Consider the following 21,292-nt stretch of genomic DNA (forward strand, 5'->3'; position numbering starts at 1 on the left):
ATATACGCACAATAAGTACATCGACAATATCAATAATATATATAAATATCGTAACTACCTTTTAAATATTTTAAGGAGACATTCCTCAATGCAATTTTATTAATGTATGCCTTGAAAGATATTGCAATTCTGATCTGAATAATTTTCTATTTCAAATTTTTAAATATTTTCTACTCTAACTGATAAACAGCCAAACTTTTTAGAAGAAAATTATTGTACAAATTGCTCTACTTCTGAAAAAATTATGGTTTTGCAGTCATATACTTTTCATCGATATAAACATCGAAATAATTTTGCGCAAGTTGGCGTTCTTCCAGCATCGCACGAGGTAAAGAAATAAATTAATTAAGCGGACACTTTATGTCTTGTATTATACAAGTCTTTGATCGCGATTAATATCAAAACCGGTGTGCAATCTGGTTTTATCACAAAATATATAAATATTCACGACACACATAGAAGAGAAAACAAGAAGCTAGCTTGCGCGTTGACATGCCGATCTTGACAGAACGTTCCCCTTGATCTCATATATCTTATTATTAACGAGAATATTATAATAACTATCGCTATAATGTTCATTATACATTTTTAGGAACGCTGATATTGAATCTGCAAATTCTTCTCGCTTCTGCAGAGAAGACTAGCGTTATTAAACAGTCATGCTATAGATAGGGAAATATAATGTTCACACACATACGTACTTTAGATATCAAACATCCATGCTTCATATCCTGTGTCGACAATTATAATTTCCGGCTTGACTGTTTGCGTGAAGCAACACACGTAAGCGTTCAGTCCCCAAACCACAAGCGATGATTTTAATATCGTTTATTTACATTATCGGTATGTTTCCATCTATTTCGCACCTTTTTTATGCGATCGAAATGATCGAATTAGTTCCTTTCTCTTCCTTAGAAAATCATTCTTTGCAAAACTCTCACTTTCTCGACAAATGTGTCCCACGCTAATTCATCCCGATGTACCGTCCAGGACACTAAATCCATGTTGGTCTTGATTACGGAAAAAAACTCCTCGGATTAGAAGTTTGTACAAACCTGATGCGGTTCCCACAACCAAAGAGTTCCGATTTGTGCTCGGTGTTCTAATTCGAGAGGCGGCGTTCTCCCGCGATGAATGGACGTCAGGTGACGAGTTCGAAGTTTAACTCGCCCATGTAGCGCGCCAACTCCGTTCCGGTGAACTCGGTCTCGTCGAGGTCCTGAAGGCTGGAGTTGCTGATCGTATTGGCACTCTCGATGCTCGGGTGACTCTGAAATCGCGGCGGCATCGCAATGACGTTTTCCGGTTTCGATGCCGAGCTGGTCGATGAATTCTTCCGATGCTGCGCGAAGAATCCCTTTGTGCCGAGCCCCAATCTCTCCGTGAGGATTCCTGCTAGAAATACCAAAGTATTAGAAATATCTTTCCTATTCTGTCGAATAAAAGTTAATGCGCAGAGCAAAAGTTGCAGAGCAAAAGTATCTGTTTGTTTGTTTGTTTTGAAACCGCAAATGCATTTCGTATAAATATAATTTTTGCTTCTTACTTTGAAATAAATTTGCTTTTTAATAATAAACTATGATATTGATTGTAGAAAACATATGTATGTATAAAAATTATAATATATTTTTCTTGTGCATGACTATAATTTTTCGTAACATTTTTTACAGTGAGTGTGGAACGGGCTAAGTAAGAGCCAAGCACTGTTGACGGTGCACAAAGATTAACACTTTTTTTTACAGTTTTGTCCTTACGGATACCTATAGACACTTTAACTATGAAGCAATAAGAGTCTGTTTCGAAACGCTGCTAATTTTATTAATAAACAATAAGCATGCACTTACTGTTTTAAAGAAAACATTTTTACGCGCATTTGAAGTTCTTAATATATATTCACTATTCACCATTCTTCAAGGCATTTCGATAAGACAAAATAAAAGTGTTTAAATCATTATTTGTATCTTCGTGAGATAATATTTTATATACATAACTATGTTGCATTGTGCGGACATGTTTCTCTATGTGAGAGAATCTCTCAATTAATTCGGCAAATTTAAAGAACTCTGCGTCATTGAATCAGCCATCATTGATTAAAAAACAGCCTACGGATTAATTAATCCCGCGAAGATACAGGTGCAAATAGACGCTACCTAAAGCTTTTGGCGACCTGTGGATCCTCAGTAGGCATTCGTTCGTGTTGTTGTTGCCCTCGTTGTTCAGGCCCTGCTTGCTTAAAGATGTCATCACGGTAAGTTGGCTGCTGTCGGAATCTCTAGACACTCTTCTGGTATAATCTCGACAGCCTACGGTCTCTCTCATCGTAGCCGCGATGTTGGATCGCCCTTCTCGCTCCCTCTGTGACTTTGCGAGTCCGTTCGGCTCGCAGGAATTCGCGTTCAGTGCGATATGTGTTAATCGTTGCTGTTCGTCGCTGACGGAGATCGAAGGCGAGTGCTGAGCGTCGTCGAATCGATGCCTCATCGACCTCTGATACCGCGACAAGCTGGTGTAAGTCGGCTGTCGACGATTGCTCTTGTGAGACGAGAACTTCCTGATGCAATATTTGGGCAGCATCGACTGGAAAAAAAGATAAAGTAAAATTGCAAAAGGCTTGTGATTCTTGCAATGTTCTCATCGTAACTGACATTCTTATCGATGTTTAATGAAGAAAAAAACAAAATTAGTAGTTAAGTTAACAGAATCTGTGTTAAAGCTAAAAATATTATATTCGATCATTATGTATAAATATATTAAATATATTTAAATATAAAAAATACAAAAGGTGTTTAAAAATGTTAAAAACGTAATAAGATATAATTATATTTAATATATCGGTCATCAACTAGAAAATATTTTTTATTTTAATGTTACATAAAATTTATTCTTCTAATTTTTGCAAGTATATGATCGATCATAAATCGGCCCACGTGGGAGTCGCCAGTGGAAAATGAAGCGATTAAAAGCAATTCTCCGAAACGGCTCACCTTGAAAGCCTCTCTGAACTTGTTAGACATGATATTGTAGAGGAGCGGATTCACCGTGGTGGATAAATAGTAGAATACTCCCGACACGTACGTGAGTGTGGTATAGATTACGATCATGGTATCTTCCGGCTCATTGTCAGACGAGCTGCTTTGAGCGTACACGGCCAGCAACCTCTGAGCGTGAAACGGTGCCCAGCAGATGAAAAACCCCATCACCACCGCGACTGTAAAGACAATGTATAATCATAATAATAATCATCAGTCAGAAGCCGGTGGGGAAACGGAGTAAGACGAAAATTCACTGATCTCTCACGTACAAAATAGGAAATGAAGCGAAAAGATTTCTACGAGATAAAATTAGAGCGTACTTTGATTAGAAACATCTTAGAAACATCGTTTTCATTTTAGAGATTACGACAGCTGTAAGATATATGCGCGCCGTTAGTGTCGGTTTCCAAACTGTAAGTGATTTTTTAAAGTTAATAGGATAAGGATTCATCTATTTTCAGGGATGAGATGTGAAGAAATCCACTGTGATTCATGATTCCCGCAATGCATCGAGGGAAATACGACGAGTAACAAACGCAAGGTCATCGCGGGAGCCATTTGCCTTCATTTAGCGCTACTTCAGGTCACCTTTCGTGATTTCATTACTTCGCATCAAGAAAATGAACTTTTATTACATCGCACTAGTCACATTGCTGCGGAACGTTTGCAGTCTTCGAGAGACAATCAACCTTTGGCGATTGGAAAAGTCGAAAGCTCTCGACCCTAGATTGATATTAGCTTTCTCACTTATTGATAGAATATTACTTTTGCACGCGCATAAAAATATCAAGTTAAAAATAAAAAAATGATAAAGATTCATTTAGTTTTTAAAGATTAAAGTTCCCCGAAGAAATTTTCACTTTAGTATATATATCAGGTATAAATAAGAAGAAGAAACATTTTAAACGAAGTGACTAATAAAATTTGGGGGATACGATCTTGATGAATGGAAAGTGATTTACTTTTCCCAAGATAGGTTTAATATTTTCTCACAATTTCAGATAATTTCTACTTTCGGATTACCTAAGTTGAGTTCGGGTTCTCTGATTACACAAATATATTTTTTTATATAAGTTCTTTACTCGGTTTCTATAGCCTTCGGCGAATGATAAAGAATAAGTTAGGATTTAAACACCACTCTTTTCAAATATTCCTGAGATCTGAATCGAATGAGACTGCAGTTGCGCATGCAATTGCTCCGTGTTGCATTACAATAATAATTAAATGTAGTTAATAAGTAACCCGCTTTTATCATGCTTTTTTGTTAATCAACGTGTTTCTCTTTAACTTTTAAAGTATATTCTTATGTAAGATAAATTGAAGATTTACGAACACAATTGCGAGAAAAAAAATACAATTAAATGTTTCATTTTCTCAGCAGTGAACAGCACAACGCGAGCTATTTGCGGATGCTTTCGCTTAATTTATGTATATTCCACACATAAATTTTGTGGCCACAATCTTCTACAGTTAGACGGAGAGCGATGTAATATCTGTTTAATTTAATGTTTAAAAATTTTCGAGGAATTAAGGCTGTGAAGGAAAGATTATCAAGAAACCGTGAAGATCCTAAATGCAGAATTCAGTCGTCCATAAAGACGTTTGAGAACGCGAGTGAGATTAATGGATCCCTTTGTAACTAATGCTATAATATGATAAATGATATAGCTTTATAGCTCGTAATTAACGACGTATACCGAACGTAATGGAAGCCTAGAAATATCATAAGCAGAAGATATTTCTCTCTCTCGTTTTGTGTTGCAAGTATTACAATATATTATAATGAGATACTTTATGTGCTATTACTTTCTGTATCTGAGAAGAAAAGGCGAAGAAATCTAAATCTTGATTTTGGGAGTGTGACTCGGTAATTTCGCAGACATGGCCTTCGAGAGAAGTTTTTAAAAAAACTTTAAGAAAAAAAGCTATAGAAAGGCTAAAAAAAGGTTCAAGAAAGGGTTACGCGAAATAACTGGGATCACAAGAATTATGAATGATCGCAGGTGTGAATACACAAGGTTAAGAACGCCGCGGCGCCGTCGCAAATACTTATATTGGAATTGGTAAGGAAATGGTAAAAATGTACATAAAAAGAGTTTTGCCCTTTGTGTGTCCTCGAGCGGAACAAAGAGGATCAAGAATGTGCCGAAAAGGTGAATGAATTATGTAGAACAGAATAATATTTCAAAATCTAACATAAATTTCTGCATAGCAGTGGAAAAATTTAAAAAGTTATACCAAAAAAATATTTGCGTACTTTCGAAACTCGCAAAAATATAAACTCAAACGTAATAATTAAAAAAATCGAATTTTTGCTATTTTACGAAATTATTTTCGCGATTAGGTAAATAATTTAAGAAAACTCAAGCGTTCAAAGAAAAACCCAATTCTCTCTTCTTTTCTTATAAAATAGCTGCAATATTTTAATAGTAAGGAAAAATTAGTAACGAAAGACTCAGAAATAAATAATCGTGATTCATTAAGAAAGATTCTAATTAACAGGCAAACTTTGCTTTATTTTAAGTTGTGCCTTGCCAGAGTTTAAAAAATGTGTATAATATTTTACGTGGCAGAGAGTTTTCGACTTTGGAAACTTGAAACGAAAAAACTCCCATATTTTAATAGCTTTGGAGAAACGTTTCGTAATTTATGGAAAAATTCACGGTAACTAACTTTTCCCAATTTGTGAGATACTGCAACCGTAAATACGCGCTTTTGGTCGACTTGGGATCGAAAAAACAAGTGAATCATCGGTGCGTTAATTCGAAACACCGTTTCGTCACAGTTTTTCGTAATGGCGGAAAACGTTCGGCGTTATGGAAATGCGGAGGGATGTGTTTTTTTTTCCTCTTTTTTTTGCAGATAGGAAGCCGATTTTATTTCCACGCGTGTTGTCGACAAACGAGATTCGCCCACGTGCTCGACGGTATGAAGGTCGACATTTTTATTTCGATTATCACTTCGGCCGAGGCACCTAGTCACCGTAGGAGCGAAGATAAGCGATCCCGCTGCGATCGTAAATTCACCGGGCGACTCGAACGGTTCCTCGTTTTCAGATTCACGAATCTGGCCGGTACCATTGATTCGCACGTTTAAACACGATGGTATTGCGCAAAACGAAAAAATGTCACATGAAATGTGACATCTTTTATTAAATATCTTTTATTGCTTTCCATATATCAATTTAATGCATGCGCATTTGTTTGTACTTGAATATTTCTGTTATTGTTGCCATACATCGTAAATGTTACGCGCGTTCGCTACATATATGCTATCATTACTTACAAATGTGCAACTTAATAATGGAAAAAACATTGCGTAAAAGTGACGGACGTTTGTCATAATTCATGAAAGCGTTTATTTTCGTTTGCTTAAAAACGGCTTTTTTTTAATTTTATGCGTGAGCGCGAATTTCAAAGTTTACCGCTTCAAATGTACATGCATATAATCTTTATTATATAAATATCAGTGAATGCGCCATATGTCCGGACAAAAATTTTAATAATGAAGTATTCGCCTATTAATAATTTCCGTTTCCAAACAATAACTTTGAGAAGAGCAATTTTGACACGCGATCGATACATGAAATATCGTGTATGGATTTTGGAATTATGTTATATTAATTTCAAATTTATGTATATGTTCAGACACATATAAATTTATATATGTCCATGACAAACTTTTAATTATATTTCTTAATACAACTAGAAATATATCGCGAGAGTTCGAAGATTTAAGATAAACATTAATATCTCCCTACGACTTATGGAAACATCAACACATCATTCAGCGTCCCTCATATGCTTCGTTTCAGATCCAATGGACCGTTTGATAACACGAAGATTTCATTACGAAGATAACCACGACCTGAATAACTTTTCGATGCCAATAAAACGTATATCTTCTCCGCTCTCGTTTTCGTGGAACGCGGGTGATTTCCTTCGATCGGCGCGAAAGAAAGAAAAACATAGACGCGCGTGTAGAAAGAAAACTTTTCTCTTCTTCGAAGGCATTTGGAGGACACGCATTATCCCTGCAAGAGTAAATGAAGGGAGAAATCTTTAGTCTGTGCCCAAAAGAGAGATGGTGTAATTTACCGAAATGCACTTGGCGAAGCGCTGATCCTCCCTGATGATAAATTGAATTGGCGTGAATAATCAACAATCGCAAGGCGGAAATTAGATGATCATTATCCCGATGGCAATCCAGAAATCGAAAGTAAAAGCAAAAACGTCGTTTAGGTATTTTTAGTCGGCACGTGGACCCTCCGTTTTCCATCAAGATCATCTGGATAACATAACGATGGTTTAGGGCGAGATGTGCGTGGAATTCGAAGCGCTATGAAATTCTTTTACAACAAGGGATTACGAGAATGCGATAACTATGATTTCGAGATCGACGGCGTGTTTTTCCATATGTTTTTTCTTCATTAAGCTCGGTATACCCTCGGTGTTTCGATGAGAGGAGCCTAAATAAAGCTTCTTGCCGCGAGATTTGTGCAGAGACATTTGTGTTACCGCTATTTCCGACGGTGCGTTTGACTCTTGCATAAGAATAGACTTACATAAGAGTAAAAAATCTGACCAATAAGTCAGATAACAGTTTCAATTATTCGAGGAGTAATCGCTTATCAATTTTTCATTGACGGGGAATACTATCGTATCTGGCTGTACGTGCATAAGGCGCAGAGATTTCAGAGCTCTTGACTCATCGCGATTTTTTAAGAAGTAAAGATACGGGAGGCATGGGAGCTCAAAACGTTCGGCATATCGTGCGCTTACACGAGCGCATAAATCGCAACCGGGAAGAGAGAGAGATCTGCAAACTGCCATCATAATTCAGAGTAAATTTGGATGCAACCCACGATCACGTGCAAGCTTCGATACTTCGGGGAATTACTCGAGTCTTACGTAAGTCGGATCGGTCGGAAAATAGATTAGAATCGTTCCGGTTAGCTTGAGCAAAGGTATACAACCGGCCGCATCACCAAAATGCATTCGTGAGTATATGCGCGACAATATGGCAATCGCGTTTTGGGTTTGCCTAGTCATTTACGTTACATATTGTAATATATGCAAAACGCACAATATAAGTAAATATAAATTTGTAATGTTTCAATAAATTTTCATCTAAATGTTTATTATAAAAATACGATACTAAGTTCAACGGCATTTTCTTATAATACGCATTGTCTCATATTTTATAAAAAGCATCGACTAATTGAATTATAAGTTGACTTCTATGTTTCCCCAATATACTTTCCCCTTTACATCGCTCAAATTTATCATTAGACTCGACAACCTTGAAAGCAAAGTTCGCAAGAAATTTAATAAAGAGATCTCGATCCAAAAGTTGGATGGGGAGGCCTCTCAACTTGTCGATGGTCGACCGAGGATAAAATCGGCGCCGCCACGTGGCACCGTGAATGATTAGAAGCGTGACAAGAAGAGCAGGTCGTTTATCCATGGCTAAGTATTATACCGAGGCGCGAGCGGAATAATTATTCGGCCTTCTAGCCCGCTCGTAGCGAGGCAGAGAGAAGACAAGGGGATAACTCACGAAAAACATCAATAACAGCCCGGGTCTTATATACCCTCATATTTCAAATTTCATCACTACGTTGGGGCGCTGCTGGATGTCGGTTTGATCTCTTTTTTTTTTGCGCCGAAGTTAATACCCGTCGCAATCGATTCGTCGAAAGTGTAACGATGCGCTTTTTTACGAGAGAAATAACGAGATTGGCGAATACATTCGAATCGATTGGCGAATTACGAATGCTACGTCTCATCCAATTTGGGATTATCGTATATTCGCTTTAAATCGAGCGAAAAATAGGGTTTTAAAATTGAGGAGTTTAACTTACAATCCTTTAATCGTCGTTCTGGAATAATTTTGTAACGTTAGAACTCGGATTTCAATTTTATTGAGAAGAGACTTTTAAAATCCGTCCAAAAAATTTACCAACGTTATATAAATCTGGAGACAGCTGATATGCAACAACGGAATATAGAAATATGAGCACTTCGAAATGTTGAAATATTTTTGTTCTTATTCGTTTGACGTCGTAATATTTGCTTGATTCGACGGGGAATCGGTGGAGTGGACGCCAGTCGGCGGAGGGTTGGCGGAGGATCGGCGGAGTGGACGCCGGCCGGCGAAGGGTTATTGGCGAACCGGCGCGGCGTCCATTCCACTGATCCTCCGTCAACCCATTTTGTGATATAATTTTGTTAAGGAACAATAAAGCTACTATCACTTAGGTTGGATTTTTGGATTTACAAAATACATTGCATGTACTTGGCGCCTTTTTTACCTTTTTTGAAAAAGGTATATGTATTAACGCTTAATATGTATCCAACCTGATAATTCTGAAAATATACGGCTGTAATGTAATCGAGTCCGAACTCGGTTGATTTATCAAGACATGGGCACGGCTGGCTATTTCCAAAATCTCATCGTGTTCGGTGATCTCGGTTGATTGTATCCTGCTGAAGAAAATAGCTCAGCCTCGAGAGACTTGTCAATGGTTCTTCCAACGAACGAGTTCTAGTTTATCCTATTCGTATCACGAACGAACCGTGGTATCGTAAGAATGACACGTCGCGCAAAGATCTATTACGTGTTCGAGGGCAATGCGGAAACAGCGTGGAAATTTTCTTTTCCCATCAAGACTTTCCGAAGGATGATTTGTTAGTAAATTATTGTATATAAATGTAACATTATTTTAATTCAAAATATATTAATTCAAATTTATATTCAAAACTGGAGATTTACATATTACTTCTATGAAGATAACTTCTTAAATTTTTATTAGTCTTTTGAGTAAAATTAAAATAAAGAATTGCAATATGCAAAAGATTATTTAAATAGGTATACATAAAGTAAGAAAATTTTTTTCAAAAATATGCTTATATATACACATATACATATTTTTAGTTGTTTGTAAAGTTAAGATACGATTATTTACTAGAAATTTAAAAATAAAAAAAGAATTTAAGATGTTTAGAAAATAGAGCACGTACATGTAAAATAAATTTCCTACAATTTAAATCTAGATGTCGAATATAGCGGAATTTGTAAAGCAACTAAAGTAAATGTAAATAGTTTCATATGAACGGTGATGTCGTGGCAAAAAAGAGAAATATATGTGTGATTGTAAAAAGCCGAACAAATGTCCTCAATCCTCGAATAAAATCGATATTTCTTGATATCTCTGATATTTGTGCACCGAGCCGAACACGTGACGGACAGATATTATTGATTTCCGTTTTAAAGAAATTTGCGAAGCCCGGCACGTTGATATGGCAAACATCGGGTCCCGTCAGAATCGGTGGAAATAACAGTTTTCTCTCAAAGTTTCCCTCTTTTAGCAGTCCGAGCTGAATTTGGGAACGGCAATTATCCTTGTCTAATTCTCATATTTTATTTGGGAAATGGGCATAACAATGTTTTGCATCTAGTCTGGTAGCAAATAATGAAATTAACAGCGTCGCAATTTCTTTTAATTGCATTTCTACGAGATTTAATCGATGTGTCCAACCAACGTCTATGGTCCAACTAGAAACATCCAAGTTTCGAAATTATACGAAACTCTCGATCTCGCCAGGACTTTGCTTGATATCGAATCATATCACGAGACATATCTATTTTGATGTTTATAACGATGTAAAGTTGTCAAATAATTTGTATAATTCTTGTCATGTAAAAAGTGATCGGTAAATGCTTGTATAATTTTTCAGACCGTAGAAACCCTCAGATATTTATAGAAAGTACGCGATATCTATGAGTATGCTTACAGGTTTATATTTAATAAACAAGCGGCTTTAAAGTGTCTCTCTGTCGCCACAGTTTTGCGTGTTTGCGAAATTACTTGCATATTATCAAAACGCGGCAAGACGCTTGCAGCGTTATTCGGATATCTACGTTCTTTTAAGCAAATTTGAATAATTAAGCACAAATTTGAATATTTCACGACATTGCTGCAGGAACGTCTGGCTATATAAGCATTTGTAATATGCCAACTCGCTTCAGGCGACTTAAGCTCATTTGAACTTTTCGTGAGAAGAGAAGGTCTGGCGTGATACGTTTGAATTATTTGCATGTGAACCTATGCGAACTTACGAACTTCGAACTAGAATATGTAATATGTTACATTCATACCGCCAACCAAGCATTAATGTAACTAATTACTGATGTCATTATTGGCATAAAGCTTGTTTAATTACACCATTGTATGATATATTTCTCTTTGAAAATGTCACAAGTACCGCATGCAAAGTGGGATACATTTTTATAACAGATTCCTCGCCAAATATAAATTTTTTCTTCGGTCAAAGCTTTCTAAGTTTTAATTATGCCTTTAAAACTAAGTTTTAAACTGGGATTTTGTTAAAGCTCTTTGAAAATTGATTGCAGTTCTACTATCCGTTTGACCTCTTGTGTGGACTTATCATTACACAATGCATGACCTATTTATTACGATGACCTATTTATTACGATGTTCTGCGTATCGATTCATAGTATATTCTTTAAAAAAGGGCAATAAAATTTCCTGTAAATTTTTCCGAGAGTTATGAGCTCTATTGGGACATCGATTGTTATATTCGGCGAATTTATTGACAGATCTTGATAAAAGTCTTTAATGACTTTTCCGACTTGGGAATCGAAATAAACCCGATTTCAATCATCTTAAACCGCGTTTCTAAGGATGCTCGACCGCGCGCTGTAATTTCCGACGATCAAAGAAACCGCATCGCTTACCAAGCATGCGAATAACGTTCCTCTGAGCGTTCGTCTTCCCTCTGCTGCTGTCCACGTGATTCAACACACCGGGAACGTGATGTCTTTTACTGACGGTGGTGGTGAGCATGCTCGAGCGTCGCAGCTTGATGGCGATCAACACGTACAGCACGGTGATTATCGTCATGGGCAGCACGAAGAACAGGATGGTCGAGATCTCGAAGGCGTGCTCGATTAGCGTCCACCGCAGCGAGCATCTAGCGCTATCCAGGTTGGCGGTGCCATTATAGTGGTCGAAGATAATGCCGAACTGGATGGCCTGTGGTACGGCGAGGCAGAGAGCCAGCAGCCAGATCGCCACCACGAACTTTACCGCTCGGGATAGCTTCGACATTGTGTGCGAGATGAAGGGATGGCAGATCGCCACGTATCTGCGGAAAAAAAACACACGCAGAAATATTAAAAGGGGCAAACATAGGCTTCATCTCGCGGGTGTCCGGATTTATCGATGTTTACACACAATCCAAAATCGCGGCTAGAATCGACGGATATTGGAACTTCTCTTGGCATTTTATTTTATCGATCTCCACACCAGATTGGAGTTTTATATATATATATATATATATATATATCGCGGGGTTTTTCATTTTTTCACGAATTTTTTCACATGCGAAAAAAATAAATAAAACCCGTGATCAAGATACCCGAATGATTGGCAGGGTATGGCTATGGGATCAGCGAGCGTCATATATATTTATGACATTTTTATCAGTCAGATTTGATATATGTGCAATATAATCCGAACCCACCTCTCGATGGTGAATGCCGTGATGGTGAGAACGGTGGCGTTGGCCGAGGTCTCCGAGGCGAAGCTCTGGATAATGCAGAACGCCTCGCCGAATACGTACGGAAAGTGCGACCATATATAATACATCTCCGGCGGCAATCCGAACACGAGTAGCAGGAGATCGGACACCGCGAGGCTGAAGAGGTAGTAATTGGTAGCGGTGTGCATGGACTTGTTGCGCGCGATTACCACGCACGTGGAGATATTGCCGATAAGACCGGTGAAAAAGATCACGACGTAGATTATCGTGATCGGCAATACGATGTACAGGGAATCCCGTCGGCCGTTTTCGTCTCTGTCAAAATTGTTTTGGAGCAAGGCAACGATCGTGCTCGAGTAGTTCTCGTATCGCGGATTCGCGTAAACGACCGTAGAACGAAGCTCTTGCTGATTATCGTCTTTCGAGAGACTCCAAGAGTCCCCCGCGGGTCCCGCGTCTTGAAGGACGCTGGTGATATTCGCTATCGTACCCGAAATCATCCTGCTTCTTTTATCGTATCCGGATCAGCGAGCGATTAACATCAAAGGATAACGATCGGCAAAGATACGCGTTGACTTCGCGAAGTAGGAAGCAGATTAATATTTGAGACTTCGTGGCCGAAGATTTCAAATCGGCAGCTCAAACGCGAGCAGATATCTCTGCGCTGCGGTATCTCAGTATCTCTTCTGCCTATATTTTTGCTGCTTTAATTCGTCCATAAATATTCCGGATCATCAGCTGAAATTGTCACGCAGTAGCGACGATTTATCCTGCGAAATGCAATTACGATGTCTTCTCTGGATAGTATTGACGTTTTCGTGAAGATCCGTTGTTTAAATCCTGGCTCATGACCGATATTGGTGCATTTCGGTCTACATCTTGTCGGAAGCGTCAATATTTCTTCACGAATGGTTTCTCAAGATAAGATCTTCCCGCTGTTTTCCCTTCGTGTTAACCTGAAATTGCAAGTTTTTTTTTATTTTTACACGTTTGGGCGACCGATCTGCGTTTCGAAAAAGCAAACGTCGCGCGATACGATCCATAATCGAGCAATTAAATTTCAAACGCGAGATTATCGCGTTCTCGATCTTCTGCATTTCATGCAGTAATGATATATTATGGATGGTACTACGGTTGGCATTACGGTTGGATAGATAACGGTTTCCATCATCCGTCGATTAACGAGACGACATACCACGTCCTTGCCCGACGCTTCGATTAATTTCGGTCAATTTGCGCGAGAATTGAAGGGCCGTCCTATAAACTCCTCAATTATAGGCCGACGTGCAATGTTGTTCTTTCCACCAGCTCGTTTCGCGATCGATATAAAAGTTCTAGCGTGAATTTTTGTTAGCGCCGTTTGACGTACCGAATAAACTGACCGTCTCGCTGCATCGCGAATCCGCAATCATCTCGTGTCGCGAGAGATCGGCTCGATCAATTATCCATGTCCGTCATGCCAATTACACAATAAATCCGCTAATGTATAATAGGCTCCGCTGACTCGGGAATATGCTTGTGACGTTGCTGCACGCACGCATTATAATAGCTTCATTCATTAGTTTCATTTACGTCGGCGGTGGATCCGGTCTATTTTCCGCGAACGCTGTCTTTCATAATGGTCTCATTAAGGGGTAGAATTATTCACGAAATCCGTCGCTAATGAGAGGTAGAGGTCTACGAAAAGATTTTAATAGCACGTGCGATACGATTTCCAGCCCGTATATGATATCCCGGTTTGTTAACAAAATATCCGCTTTCCACATTGTCACCATTGTTTGCCATTGTGTTAAACTGCTCTGACAAGGATATCGCCTTCCGAATATATACAGTGACCTTTTGACACATCGCCTTTAGTCGCGGTACTGGGCTATATACACGTACCGCAGTCCATTCAAACTTCAAAATATCGTGTTTCTCTAAGTACGACAAATCATTGGAGATGGATAGAAATACGAGAACTTTATTGAAATAAAATCACGGTGCATTAAGTGCAAAAGTGGTCCGACATATATATAAGACTTTTTTAAAATCTAAAAATATTTTTTGGATGCTATACTGTACATCACAATTTTTTATATGACAGATTTTTAACATTAGAATTACCAATAATTAATTTCTACTATTCAAGTATATTGTATATATTTGAAAAAAAAAGAAATAAAGGGGAGAAAGTAAATTAATCAATTTAATAATTTTTATATTGCAAAAGTCATGAAAAATTTTAGAAAATAAGTACACTATTATAAATTTGAATAATTTAAAAAAAATTACAAGTTGTATCGATTGCTTTGATAGTTGCAATGTTAAATTTAATCATGATATTTTAACTTTATAATGTCTCAAGACGCATATATTTTACATACGCAATACACAACACTCAGAGCTTACACGCGTGTTGACACAGATGCACCAGTTATGTTTCCGATAACAATAACATTATTCTCAATAACTGATCATTTTTCTTTTTTAACACCGGTGAATGTAAAATATATTTATCTATATAATGTAAAGATCCTGTCGATGCAGAATGATCCCGACTTCATTCACGAGCCGCGTGAGCTGCAGTTGCAGCCGATATTTGCTCCAGTCATTTTGTCAAAACAAACTAGACCTTCCGGCCAAAAATCACAAATCGCGCACGGCACACCACGTTGCATTCTCGACGGAGTCCTAAACCCGTTCTGCGTCGTCACGTCCGCGAAAATTGTTTCCAACGCGCGCGGCTGTATGTGTGCAGTCATCTCCACGCTCGTTGCCTTTACGATGATGTTGTCATTGGCGACGCGGTGCTTTCGTAAACGCCGTTTATCGACAGAACGGACAGAACGGAAACACATTGTGCTATTTTCGACGCGGCTCGTGCTCCCAGCTGACACCCAACATTGTCTAATTACCGTCAATGAGTCGTTAAATTCTTCATGGTCGCGCATTTTATCCGAAAACTGCTTCGCAAAACGAATACGAGAAATTCTCTGATTTATCCATCTTACGTTTCGTCATCTCATCAATTTTCACGTAAATGTTTTGGGCAATTTGTCTATATTTCAGGATCTCTTATCCCGAGTTAACAAACTCTCTAACATGTTATACTTTAGACACAACTGTCGGTTTTTATTATGTACTGTGTCTTTATCTAATTCTTATTTATATGTAACACTAATGTCCATTTCTACCAATATAGGATTAACTTTAATCGCGGTTTAACTTACACTTTTCATCTTTTTCTAGTTCTTAAAATTAGAGAAAGATAAAAGGTAAGTTAAAGATCAAAGTTAATCTGCATTGGTAGAAACGGATATAAGTAGTCCTCGTATAACGCAAATCCAATTTTTTATTTCACAATTTTAAAGCACGCGATCTTTAATTCTACTAGTTGTTGCATTGACACGTCCAAACGCAAGGAGTGCTGTCAGCTAAAATTTACATTTTAATAACCGAAAGCTATGATTGGTTTACAAATAATGCATGTATGAGCTATCCTACTTGCATCGCATTAAATTTTAATGGAAAATCTCTCAATAAACGCACAGTTGAGGTTTTATTTCAGCAAAATATTTTCAAAAGCCTCTCACATTAAAATGCCTCTTCGCGAACCACGGCTTTCCTCATCCTCAAACTTTTCGAAGCTGTAGCAGTCTAGTCATTTATTTGACTTACATGTCTGCGCTCGTTAATTTTTTGGCAACTTGACACGAAGTTTCGAAACATCGGGACTCGCTCAGTCAGTAAATCACGGTCCTGTTTTGTTTTAAAGATTTAGGAATATCTGATTTAGGGATCAACGCTTCAACTTGTTCCTCTTATAACTGCCACGTATATTTATTATCGTATACTCTCATTCGAGTTTTATATTTATGAAATAGCGCGTGCGAAACTTTTAAAATAATAACACGAAAAATCACTTAGTACAATGATTATTTCCGCGAGACATTTTTACGACGCGTCCCGATCGTGACAATTAAATAAACGCGTAGCTGTGAATCCCGCTGCGTCGCTCTCGATTAAGCTCTTGAGATTCTAGTCAGAATCAATCGTTTACGTTACACTCTTGTCGAATCGATGCGAACCAATTCCGTAACGCTTATTGCGCGCGTTTATTCGTGTGCATGCGATGCGCGACTCTGCGAATGCAGCGAAGTTTACTCACGTTGGTTCTACCGAAAAGAATTGAATGTATAATTTCGAAAAGGGCATCTCGCATTTTTTTGGCTCATAGGATCTTTCACTAATATGTACTCTAGTCATATGACAATACCTTAAAAATATTTTTTCTTTCGTATTCTATTGTGATTTGACCCTAAAATGCAAATTGTAAAGTTTTTTATCACTGGGTACAATAGTTTGATATTAGGTCAGTATTTTTTTTCATTCTCGAAAAATTTTAATTTTCAGAGATGTGCCCTTTTCGAAATGGCACATTTAATTGTTTACGCGATTAAATTCTCGTACCTCTCTCACCTGAAGTATGGACGTGTTAATTAACAATGGTTCCCGGTCGGATCAATTTGCGAAATGCAATACAATATAACGCGCAAAGCTCTCTGTTGGAACAACAGGCGGTCCAGATTAACGCACAATAATCCTTGTTGGAACAATACGCAATGTTATATTTCCATTAACATACAGAGCTCTTTGTTGGAATAACTGGCTGCTATCGACCGGAAAATTAATCCTCGCATCCGTGGAAGGCGTCAACGGTGAACTCCACCGGGACCATAATTCAATCTGTCATCTGATCCGAGTTGGATTCGCATTATCACCGAACTCGGCGCAAATATGATAGGGAAACGCGAGAATGTGACGTCAATTGACAGCTGTGGAATGATAGTCGAGAGCGTTAAACCTATTTTCTTGAAATAAAACATCTCGGGGAAATGCAGCGCGCCTCGGCCGATCGATCGCCTTTGGTTAGGATGATGCGAAATTGGCGCAGCCACTTGATAATGTATACGCATAGCAATTGCTCGTTCAACCGAGATCGAACGCGACGTAAGAGGCGCTCGGAGATGTTATGCAAACTTCGAACAGTTTCGCGTTAAATCAAGCGGTTCTCGTAACAAATCGAATCTTTTATTCCGAGTAATTTTTAGTTGCATAATTTTCAATTTTGCAGTTTCGGAATTTTATTTTCAGCTGGTATAAAATGTATTTAAAAGAAATGTCTTGACTGACAATGAGATAATGGAAATTGAACAGTTAACAATCATAAACGGATTACGAATTATAAAACGCTTTATGTAACGGACATTTTTAAAGTTAATGTAATACTAATTTTTAATTAGCACAATTTTCTGATGGAGTCTTTCTGATGGAGCACTGTTGTAACTTCTTGGTTTTTGAATTTACACAGCATTGTAATCAATCAAAGTTTTGATAAAATATACTCTTGTCTCTCTCTCTGTATTAAGATGAAGAAGACTTCTTATTTTTTATAATTACAAATTAATTACAACTATAAGTGTAATTACGAATAATTACCAACTACAATTTATGAGATTAGGGGAGCGGAAAGTAAAATAAATCTAATTATATTTTCGACTCCGATATAAAGTTTCAATTTCTAATTTAGTTTCTAATGTAAGCGAACAAGTTTAAAAGGAGTCAATAAAATTATTATATCGCATGTTTTAGGGTGCTTGCCGGTGAGAGTAAAACGATTTGATTAATTACGACGACGGGCGGGACGTTCTGAATTAGATTTGTCAGAGAACTCTAACTTCAAGATCGCGATATTTCAAACATTATTAATCTTTCTAGCAAAATATTCTTAATATTTTGCATTTATATCGCCATTATTAATGAGATAATTTATAAACAAAATAATTAACATTTTAAATAAAAATACGAAGTTCTCTTCTTTGAGTTTATAACGGAAAATCAAACGAAGAAAATTGAGTATTGGTATTTGCCATAAAAATATCAAACTTAGCAAGAGAGTTTATTGAATAAATGTTACGAAACTTATTATAAAATTCTATGCTCCAGTTTTGTTACTAGAATATTTGAGAAGAATTTTACTGACAAAACAAATTCGCGGACTTTTCCTTCATTTCATAAAACAGCAGCCTCTGTAGTATCCAATTATTGGAAATGACATTCCTCGGTTATGATCGCGCGCAATATTCGTGATTGCAGCTTTTAGTGCCATTGAAACCGTTGAATATCGATAGCACGGACCATCTATTAATTAATTGAAATCTCATACGTGGAAATTGCACTTGCCGTAGTAAGTTTATTTACTATTGAGTTATTTTCCACATTTTTCTCAAGTTGTGATTATTCGATATACTGATTTTACTTGTTTTATTTATAGTTCCTTTTTAATTTATAGAAACAGCTATGAGAGACTATTGGAATGTATATGTATTTAATTTTAACACGTGATAATTTGATCTTTACTATACCTATTACAGCAATATTGCAGTATATACGCATCATAAACATAATTTTAAATGCACAAACGTAAATAATTAATAATTAGTTAAAAATAAAATAATAAAAATACAATGAATTTTGCTTGATAAGCGCTAATCGATGCGTCTAAAACACTTTATCCAGATTATGCATCAAATGACGAAGAGGAAACGACAATCGTGCGAACAGGAATCGAATAAACTTGACAGCGTAAAAATACAGATAAGCGCACTTGGTCGGAAAACAAAGTTATTTATCAAAACGAGTGAAGTTATTTATCACAACGAACAACGAGTTTTCCTCGTTTATCTCTGTAGTAAAATAAGGCAAAATGTTGAATCAACTTTTAAACTGTTTCAAACTTTCCTAATCTATCTGCAATATTAAGATGCTTCCGTATTTTTCTTTCTCTCGTTATACTGATCGTACGTCGCAATTTTGCACGTTTAATTACAGTTTCTTGTTTTCTATATATATGAAATTGCCTTATACAAGAAAATTACAGAAACAATGTTTCTGTATTCTTTTATCGGTTGCGCGACGAATTGCTTAAGACAAGCGAGTTCCGGTGATGTATTATCGAAATGTATTACAGATCGGCGATACGGTCACTCTTACAGATTATTTTCCAGGAAAGCGCGACGCGTCTCATATTCAAGTCGCCGTTTATCATTGCAAAATATTCGATCGTATAAATCTTGACGACGATCTACTTCGAGACTGGAGCGAACTCGCCCATATTCGCATGATGCATGCGACGATCATAAATTTTAATTCTGACCCGCACGTCTGGTGTCACCTGTTGCATCGCGATTTCACAAACTTCCAGAATACGATTTTTTAAGTGACTGTTCTGGATCATTGGATACCCCCAACGACGCGACTACTATTGAATTATTCCCCTTATCGTTTATAACAACTTTAATGGCAGCATTAATTTATAATACTAAATTGATTAATAGAATTTTTTGTAGATGCATTTTATGCAGGATTTTCAAGCTAATATTTTGGTAGAAATATGTATGTAAGAAAGTAAATAATATTTAAATACTATTAAAATTTGTTTTGGAATGCATATTAATTATATCTACACGTTTGCTTGAGAAATGTATATTATATATTATTATTATATATTATATATATTGTGTTTTGTATCACGTTACCTGGTAAAAATGCACGGTACGACAGAACGCACTTTCTTGCACCCGTGGTCGGTTTCTTTGATTCACGATATGTCATCACTTGCCTGTCTCTGTTCATTCACTGCAATAAAAATAAAATGAGGACGAAGGCTAAACGTAAATCTCGTGACAGCGTCAATTTCCCGTGACATGAATCATTGTCTTAAAAATATGTGGCGTGTATATAATATGCCACCTCTCTAATAGAACAACAATACCTTGAACGTCTGGCACGTGGGAGATTCTGTGTATACAATTTTTAGTTTCTATTTTTACTCCTATTTCCTGGACGCGAAGTTGTCCTAGTTATCATCGAATTTGATTATTTCGATGTGATAATTTATCGCGGTATTTTATTTCAACACTCGAACGACATTTTATCTCATTCTGTCTATAACAAATAAATCCTCCACTTTTTTGCACAAAATTTATGTGTTTTACAAACTATCGATGTGTGTTTGTTTTGACAACTATATCAAATCGACGAAGATCGAAAAAATTCTACATACTACATACACGATCGTGCACAGTGTCTTTGTATTGTACTCTCTTTCACTGTATCGCGAAGATCTGACCGTCACATCGTGCCGGGGAAAAAGCCGAACTCGATTTGGCGTGGAAATGTCGAATCGTGCCTCGAAGCTAACGCGTGCCGAAGATATCCCATGGTGGGAGTTTCGCGCCAGCGCGGCGAGAAGATCTCGACCACCTATTATCTATACATTCGTATCGCATAACAGTGTGAAACTCGATCTATGGGGGTAAAAATATTTTATCTAATTACCTGTGAACACAGATATATTATTCCTCGTTAAATATTATTACTGTTATGATAAAGTATATTTATATATAATACTATTATAATGAAAATTTACATTTCACTAAATTTATATGACAAACAAGGGCAATATTGATAGCGAGTCTGCAAAAGCAATTATCATTTATTTAACATTTCGACAATATGAGTATTTCAAGATGGTATTTAAATTGTGAATACTTTTTCGAGAAAATTTATATATGTTACAAATTTTACACACGCGATTAATTTTAATTTTAATTTAATTTAATGTTAAATTTCGTTGTACATGAGAGAAGG

General features: G+C 37.0%; 1 protein-coding gene across 9 annotated transcripts; it reads right to left on the reverse strand.

Moving 5' to 3' along the window:
- Window positions 1–345: 345 nt before the first annotated feature.
- On the reverse strand, window positions 346–20,798 carry LOC112454024 (pyrokinin-1 receptor-like). Of its 9 annotated transcripts, none has more exons than XM_025015176.1 (7): window positions 20,713–20,798; window positions 20,179–20,278; window positions 12,581–13,554; window positions 11,793–12,202; window positions 2,985–3,208; window positions 2,151–2,577; window positions 346–1,395 (listed from the first exon to the last, which is right to left on the reverse strand). In XM_025015176.1, exons 3-7 carry the CDS (start codon window positions 13,096–13,098, stop codon window positions 1,142–1,144), a joined length of 1,833 nt encoding a protein of 610 aa, XP_024870944.1. In that variant the 5' UTR covers window positions 13,099–13,554; window positions 20,179–20,278; window positions 20,713–20,798; the 3' UTR covers window positions 346–1,141. The 9 variants fall into 9 exon arrangements, with proteins under 9 accessions (XP_024870944.1, XP_024870951.1, XP_024870943.1 ...); XM_025015183.1 differs by having other exon boundaries at window positions 346–1,392; window positions 20,415–20,798; XM_025015175.1 differs by having other exon boundaries at window positions 20,415–20,798.
- Between the last annotated feature and the right edge of the window lie 494 nt (window positions 20,799–21,292).

Source organism: Temnothorax curvispinosus, unplaced genomic scaffold (assembly GCF_003070985.1).
Source record: "Temnothorax curvispinosus isolate PA1 unplaced genomic scaffold, ASM307098v1 QBEX01004775.1, whole genome shotgun sequence".
NCBI classification, from domain to species: domain Eukaryota; kingdom Metazoa; phylum Arthropoda; class Insecta; order Hymenoptera; family Formicidae; genus Temnothorax; species Temnothorax curvispinosus.